Here is an 8,453-nt window from a genome sequence, read left to right as displayed (position 1 = left end):
TAAGGCTTAATGAAAGGAAATTGAATGAGATGAAAAGTAGAAGTTTAATTTACATTTTTCCCTCACAATGAGAGAGAGATAAAATAAAAAATATGGGTATTTTAGATAAATAAAAAATATGGGTATTTTAGATAAATAAAAAATATGGGTATTTTTTATAATTTTTTATATTTCTATGCATATAAAATAATTCTTATTTATCACGCTTATTTTTTGTTTAATATGATGATTATATAATATTAAAGATGTGCCAATTTTTTTTATAACTTATGTATCTTTTCATTCTTTTGTGTTTTATCTTTTTTTACTTTTATTCTTTAATTAATGCATTTGACCCAAAATCTTAATTTTTATCAAACATATTTTTTCTTTAATATGATCAATATAAAATAGAGATGTATACATTTTTTATGTAATTATTTCTATTTTAAAAGCTTCATTATTTAACTATGACATCATTAATTGACCCATTTTACCTGGACAATTGAATTGCTTACCCACCACTTGGACCATTCGCATTGAGCCAAATTGAATATATATATCTATATCTATCTATCTATCTATCTATCTATCTATCTATCTATCATATATATATATATATATATATATATATATATATATATATATATATATTTAAGTTTTATATCGTTAAAAAGTATCGGATATATATCCAATTAGTGGAATTTATTAGTGAAAAAATATCTTAAATATGTGATTTATAAGATATAGTAAGAATTAATATCTCAAATATAATGCTTAATGAGAAAGAATTAAATGAGGTGAAAATAGTAGTTCAAAAAACATTGTTGGCCCTCATGATTAGAGAGGAATTAAATTCAATAATAGAATACTTTAGTCAAAAAGAAAAGTTCCACACTCTCATTCATGATTTTAATAGTAGCATAGATATAAATATAGATGTATGCATTGATGTACTTATAGATGAACAAGTTCATTAGATGTCAAGTCGAATCATATATTGAATCTGAATCCATGCCTGAGTATCATCCCATCCAAATTTAATCCAATCCATTTGCAACTTTAATCATTCATGTCAAAACAAATCCAATCCACTAGCTAGGTCTCTCTAGGTAAATATTTCAAAAACCTAGTAGACGAGAACATACATTGAACTTTTGGGGGCTTGTCATTAAAGATTAAGACTGTTTTGGTAAGTATATTACAAATGCTATTATCATTATTGAAATTGAGAAGCTTCAAATGAAGCCCCATTTGGCATTTTGAAAAGACATGCCAAACACCACTTGCATTAATTGATGATACAGTTAATCCAGAATCTCAATCCACCCCGCCCCCGCAAAAAAAGGAAATGACAAAATGGTCCATTTTGCAAATTCATTTAGAAAAATATCCAAAAAAGGAAATGACAAAATAATCCATTTCGCAGGTTCATTTAGAAAAATAAGAACTACATGCCTGAAGGGTTACATTGTCCTCAAAAAAGAAGGAATAGTGATTTAGCCTGGTTTACAAACTTGTGTTGGTAGGTTCAATATAACTACCCACTGCATGATTTGCCAAACAGATGTGCCACCTGACCATGATTTATCCTTGAACCAGGTTAACAGGAATACGTTCTCATATCATTTTTAAGCAAACACATTCTAATTCTAATAATATACAAAAAGTCCTGCTAAAAAAATTATTAGATAGTATAAATTAGACAATACTTATTATAACCAAGTTGCGTTACTCAAAATTTATTAGATAATAAGATATAGACATGATTGTGTTTGGTTTGAAGTAAAAAATAGGGAAAAGAAAGGGAAAGGTAGGAAAATCTTTATAAACTTTGTATAGATTTTCCTACCTTTTTATTTAAACCAAACATAGCCTTAAGGGGTGTTTGGAAACATGGGTGGTTTGTTTTGACTGATGTGATACTGTGGTAGTTATTTTTGTTTTCAAAAACAAAACTAACCATGTTATCTAACACCCCCTTAGGAAGTGTTTAGTAAAATGGCAATGTGTTGTCGTTGCATTTTGGGTTGATCAATATAAATTTTGTGAGATTTTTCTTAGATCAATACAAATTGGTATTTCTACTTAAAACATCAAATTTGATGTTTGTCACACACATACATTCTTTTAGTTGAAGCATCATACATGGGACCCATAACCATTTATCTTCTCATTGTTGGCTCCATGTGTTTTATCATTGGCATGGGGTGTAATTATTGGTTCCATTTGAACGGCCACTAGTTCAGCTAATCCCATTTCATTTCTCACAAATTTCTATTGATCAACCCAAAAATCAATGGCAACCCAACACTACTATATCAAACACCCCATTAGGTGTTTATAAAATTTTTAAAGGAGATTACAAATAGGTATTATACTTTGGGGGTAGTGATACTTAAGGGCTTTAATTTTCAAGTGTGACAACCAAGTACCCTAACCTTTTGAAAATCAACACTTTTTTCTTAACACTACTAACTGACGTGAGAATGGTTGGATTCTGATGCAAGGCCAGTTTGGTAGAACTAGTAACAGCCCATTGTAAAATGGCCTTATAAAATATGTCAAAGGTAGTTTTGAGTTTTTAAAACATTTTCAAGTTACACATGACATCACATACTGCATATTGGTGATGGAATGCTAACTACTGGATTTGGGTGTTGATTTTTAGAAGTTCAAAGTACTTGGCTGTCACATTTAGGGGTGTCAATTGGACTGGATTTGATTTAATCCGATCCAGTCCAATGTGAGTCCATTATAAATGGATCAGGTCTAATCCAATCCAATGAATGTTTTGGATCACTTTGGATCGGTCCAATTCAATGTCTGCACTGTCCAATCTGTTCAAATTCATTTTGATTTAGATTGGTTTCAACCCAAACTTGGTCCATTGACACATATATTCTTATCTTATATCAGTGGACCAGATATTGGCTTAATCCAACTCAATCCAATATAAATTTGTTACGGATGGGCCAGGTCCAATCCAATATGTCTTGTTGGTTCGTCCAATCCATCCAAATTGATTTTGGACTGAAGGGGTCCAATCCAAAACCGGTCCATTGACACCCTTAGTAACATTTAATATTTTAAAATATTTTTTCAAACCATACATGACATCACATTTCTTAGATTTAGTTTCTAAGGAGTACAAATACAAATATGTAAAATGTAAATACATACAAAATAATAAAATATACAAGGTTTTGCACTCTACATATTTGTATCTGTACTCTTTCCAAACTGAGCCTAAGGCCGTGTTTGGTTACAGTGCAATTTTATTTACACCAATACAAATGCTTGGGAATACAAATGAAAATAATGCAAATTCTGATTTAATTTTGTTTTGAGTTTTATTTTATTCTTCTTCAAGTCTAAGGTTATTTCATTTATACTGCAATCAAAACAAAATAAGATAAAATTTAAATAAAAATAAATCATAATTTACATTGAAGTCATTTGAACTTCTATAGTTTTGCATCAGTGCAAATAAATTTGCATTACAATCAAACACACCCTAAAGATCTTTTGTAAAATTTCTTAGGCCCAAGACACCCTACCCAATTATACTTCAGTTGTGTCAGTTGGGCCTTGCATTGACTAGGCCTAAGTGACGGCACTAGCGAAAACATACTAATAATAAAAGTGTGTAACTTCTATCTAATTAAAATACCCCATTTTGTTGGAAAAATTCTGAATTAATACTTTGTACTTTTGGGCCTAGTGCAATTTTGGTCCCTGGACTTTAAAATGCAATAATTTAATTCTTAAACTTTCAAAATATGTCAATCCAATACTTAATTATCCGTTAATCAACTGGCATTTGAAAAGACACAAATAACTTTCGAGTATCATCTAATTTTCTTTATTAATCATCCAATGTTGGCAAAAAGTGAAGTGTCCCAAATCTTTTTTTCTTTTATTCAAAAAAGTTGGAGTCACATCGTTCATTTTTTGTCAACTTTTAGATGATTGATAAAGAAAATTAAATGATACTTGAAGGGCATTTGTGTCTTTTCAAATGTCACTTAATGGTTGACTGATTAATGGTAAATACTAGATTGGCACATTTTGAAAAGTTTGGATACTAAATTGTGCATTTTAAAGTTTGGCAACCAACATGGCACTAGACCCAAAGTACAAGTATTAATTTGGAAATTTCCCTTTGCCTCTTCTCTAATTATAAGGGCATAAGTGCAATTTGAACAATCACTTTTCCCCTCCTTTAATTTTTCTAATTTTGCCTTAAGGTATTAATTCCCATTAACATTGATTGATCCCTATTTTATCCCTTTCTAATTGTGGGGCATAAAATATAATTTAAACTATTATATTTTCCCATTTAATTCCCTGTCATTAAATTTTATATTTAGAGTATTATCATATTAATTTCCAATAAGTATAAAAAATACAAAAAGAAATTTATAGAAAACATTTAAGTATATTTCTATATTCATCATATTAAACAAATAAAAAAATAATTTTTACAGATTTAAAAATATAAATAATTGAGAAACATGATCATCAAAATTGTTTTGACGTGCACAATTACACATAGTACAGGGTGCGCTCTATACACACTCCCGTCGCCTTGAAAGCTGGTCACTTGGTCAGCTCTCAGCTGTAGCCTTCGCGCGCGAATCAAACATTATGGAGGAAGTGGACGAAACAGAAGTCGAGCCGGAGGTGAGTTTCTTACCTTAGTTCTGATCTCTGTATAGGACTTGGCTTCCTTATCTGATTATACTTACGATACAAAGTTATTTCGTTCCGAATAGTGGAAAGCTCATCCGAAATTCGATCACCTTCTCCGATAAAGACGAACATATTCTTAATTCTAAGTGCTTACTGCAAGTTTGGTCGTTTTTCTTACTAGTGCTTTTTTTTTTTTTTTTAATATTCTATTCCTTGCTTCTCTGAAAGAAGTCCAATGTGATTGAAATTAAGGATCACAATGCAGAAACTATGTCTATCTGGTTTGTATCTTCTCTAATTCCGATTAAACAGGATAAATTATACATGCGTTCAAAGATAAAGAAGAACATATTCATATTCATACATGATCTAAATGCATTTATGTATCTATGTATAAATAGGCTTTTGCTCATTCTATTGGTTAATTCATTTATTTGTTCGTTGATTTACATTGCAGGTTTACATGGCATGCATCATGCAAGGCCAACGGTTAGTAACTATTAATTTATCACAACTAATCACGATGCAGAGGTGTTATAGGGAAATCAGAACTCTACATAAGTCTTCTTTTGTTTTCTCCTCCGCTTAATTGTAATGGGGGTTCTGATAACGGGAAAACAAGCTTTTCTTCTTTTGTGAATAAGCCTTGTAAGTTGTCTCTGATATATTAAGATTTTCACTAAGATCCAATATCATTAACCTAAAAGAAGCATACTTGAAAATGGATTCTTAATATTGTAGAACTCGAATGATTCTTCATATTGATTTCCTATGTATAGATGGAGGCCTATGTAAAAATTGAACTCATTCTTGGAAACTTGAAGTTTGTTTGAGAAATGAATTGCTGTAAAGTGGTTTGGAGAAATCTCCCTTACACGGCATCTAATCCAGACCTTGGGGTTGATATGACTTGATTTAGCAATGCTTTTCCTGTGGTCCATAGCTCATATTCTTTCCAACTGTGCAAGGAATCTGAATGATATAATGACTCCAAATGATCTAGTATTTGGTGTGTATTCATGGGATGGCACCTTAGCGTATGGAGGATATCAGAATCGTTTTAATAAAATCTGCAGCCAGAAACCTGGTTTGGTTTGATCAATATGGCTGCCGAACCTATTTCTGATTCTTTCATATATGGTTGTTTTTGAGGAGTTACATGAATTGTGATTATGAAGGCGTCTTTCCACCAATCACTTAGAACAGAGAATGGTACTACCAAGGAGTGTGAGATGAAGAAAGTCATTATCCTAGTGAAATGATATTTATTCTCAATTGTAAGTAGATTTCTTACTCCTTTCTTTCAAAGCTAAGTAAAAAGAAAATAAATTAATCAGGCTCAGAACTAAGAAAAGAATATATAATCACAATAGTAACCATAGCACAAAAGGTTTGTCTTGACAATGGAGTAGGAATAGAAAATTGGAAACAAACATAATCAGTAGATAAAGATTTGGGGCAGTGAATAACATATAAGGATTTAAGGCTACCTACAGGTTTTGTATTGTATATATGACAAAAAGATAAAATGAGATGCCTTCACTATCGGCAATGATTGATCCAAATTCATTACTGAAAACCTAGTTCAAAAAGAAAAAAATTCTAACCAATATGAACCAAATTGCTGGCCTTAGCAATATAGTGATGAAAGGTTAAGATGAATTTGGCTCAGATGTTGGTAACTATATTGGTTGAATTCCAGCAGGTGCTTTTTTTGGCACTAATGAATTTGCAACTTCTTACTGCCAGAATTGGAGTTTCTTACTATGATTCTAGTATCCAACAACTGTATGTCCTGGAACTGTGGGAGGATGGCAGTGCAGATTTTCCCTTAATTGACATTGGTAGGTACTTCGTTTCTTGGTTGCTAGATTATCCAAGTGGATCCAACCCCTTAAATCATCTATTTTATGTCATGGTTCCCTCTCCTGCCTCCCTCCCTCTTTCTCTTTCTGATCAACCAACCCCTAAAATTCAATTATCCTGTAACATCTATTCTTGATAATTAGGAAGTCTTGATTTTTAACTCAAGGAAAGCCTTCAGTTAGATTTGATTTTTTTCACGTCAGTGGATTCTTTCTAGAACCATATGTGTCTTTCGTGTTCATTAGTTTATTTTATATTGTTCAGTAAAATATCAAGCCAAACCCTCGATCATTTATACTAGCACTAAAGCTGAAGAATCCTTCCTTGCTGCTTTACAAAGAAGTGGTATATTACTAAAAACTTGATTGAATATGACCAAATTCAACTTGTGGCTGTTGCTGACTTTGAGAAATGACATAGAAGGAATTCAAGCTCCTGTGGTGAAGCTCATGAAAAGCTCCATATTCAGCTATGAACAAGCATGGCACAGGTACAAAACATGGGTACCGTGCTCAGATGATGCTTTTTATATTCTTCTTTGTCAAGCTCTATACTTGATACATTTATGACATTACAATCACCTGGAGCTCTCTTGATAGGATTTTATGTGGACATCCTTCATAGAAATAGACTTCAGTTGAACTTACATATTATATCTCAGGCAGCAATAACAGGAGAACATCCATAGAGTGGGTTAGAAAGAAGTTGCTTCACCCAAATAACCTTCTTGTTATTACTATAATAGTAATACTTGGTCTTGGTTTTGTTTGCAGAGGCTTTATAAAAGAGTTCATGCATCTTCTTTGCAGTGTTGTATCGTTTAACTTATGAAATCCAAACTTGTTTTTGATAGTTAATAATTTCACGTATTCAAAAATGTTTCTGAACTACCATTTTCTAATATTGCATTGCCTTCTATAAATAATGCTTCTCTTAATAGCTTAATGCTGGACAGTTGATACATTGGATCTTATGCTAAAACGTGCTTATATGTGGGACTATAGTTATCTAAATTGCTTGCTTCATTAAGGACCATTAAACAATTTGGTTGCAGCTGTCTGAGATCTTGGGAGGGGTGGAATGTAACATTTCCAAATTGCAAATGTTATCAATTCACAACTCAGTTAGCATTATTTTGGATGATAGAAGAAAACATAAAATTTGGGTAAAGAAGTATAATGGAAGAAATTTAATTCTGAAAAGAGAAACTAAAAGTGGGAACTAAAAGATCTTCCCTTTACTTTGCATTGTTCATTTGTCTCAGATTTAAAGAAGTTTTCTATTATATATAAATTCCTGTTCTTATGTGCAAATCTTGTACAATGAATACACATGCACCATACCTATAAATACCAAAAAAAAATTATATTTTGTAAAACACCCATAAAAAATAATTCTATGGACTGCAAATTGAAGAACAAAGAGAAAAAAAAAAACTAAATATAATCCTACCACTGGTGAACCTGGTTTTCTTAGGGTTGTGAAATCATGAACCTTCGAGCTTGAACTTGAACCAAGTGAACCAAAAAAATAAGGCAACTACCCTGGGACTCATGCAGCAATTCCTCGACATAATATTGACACTCACATTGGAGTCATGCCCTGATAGCCTAAAATAACCTCTGCAAGATTTTGGATGTTGTAATTTGTTGGAATAATGTTAAAATAACTTAGTTGTAGTTGTTAGGGCCTGTTTGGCTAATTAAATTGTTTTTTATTTCGTTTTTAGTTCTGTTATGTCTATTATTGTATTCTCCTCTCTTCTCTTCTCTTCTCTCCTCTTCCACCTATCTCTGGCCGGCTACACTGTCAAGATGGTATCAGAGCGGGAATGCTGATTAAAAGAGAGCAGATCGATCAACCCTACTGTCAAGGGAAGATCGATCAACCCAAAGAATAGATCGAACAGACTA

General features: G+C 31.9%; 1 protein-coding gene across 13 annotated transcripts in view; it reads left to right on the top strand.

Moving 5' to 3' along the window:
* Positions 1 to 4,536: 4,536 nt before the first annotated feature.
* Positions 4,537 to 8,453, top strand: part of MSH5 (MUTS-homolog 5) — a 42,177-nt gene continuing 38,260 nt past the window's right edge. For 8 of the 13 annotated variants that reach the window (XR_016101338.1, XR_016101341.1, XM_088952088.1 and 5 more), the window contains exons 1-5: positions 4,543 to 4,665; positions 5,132 to 5,163; positions 6,424 to 6,518; positions 6,805 to 6,885; positions 6,961 to 7,030. Coding sequence is in view for 10 of the 13 variants with exons in the window: in XM_088952088.1 (XP_088808214.1) it covers positions 4,630 to 4,665; positions 5,132 to 5,163; positions 6,424 to 6,518; positions 6,805 to 6,885; positions 6,961 to 7,030 (314 nt within the window). In the remaining 3 variants the exon portion in view is untranslated. Of the gene's footprint in view, positions 4,666 to 5,131; positions 5,164 to 6,423; positions 6,519 to 6,804; positions 6,886 to 6,960; positions 7,031 to 8,453 lie in introns of those variants that run through there. The other 5 variants (XM_088952094.1, XM_088952151.1, XM_088952134.1 and 2 more) reach the window with 5 other exon arrangements.

The sequence above is a fragment of the Nelumbo lutea genome, chromosome 1, assembly GCF_056320005.1.
Source record: "Nelumbo lutea isolate HS-2025 chromosome 1, American lotus-T2T, whole genome shotgun sequence".
Taxonomy (NCBI): domain Eukaryota; kingdom Viridiplantae; phylum Streptophyta; class Magnoliopsida; order Proteales; family Nelumbonaceae; genus Nelumbo; species Nelumbo lutea.
Note: the sequence above shows the minus strand (reverse complement) of the source record. Positions and strands in the feature narration are given on the sequence as shown.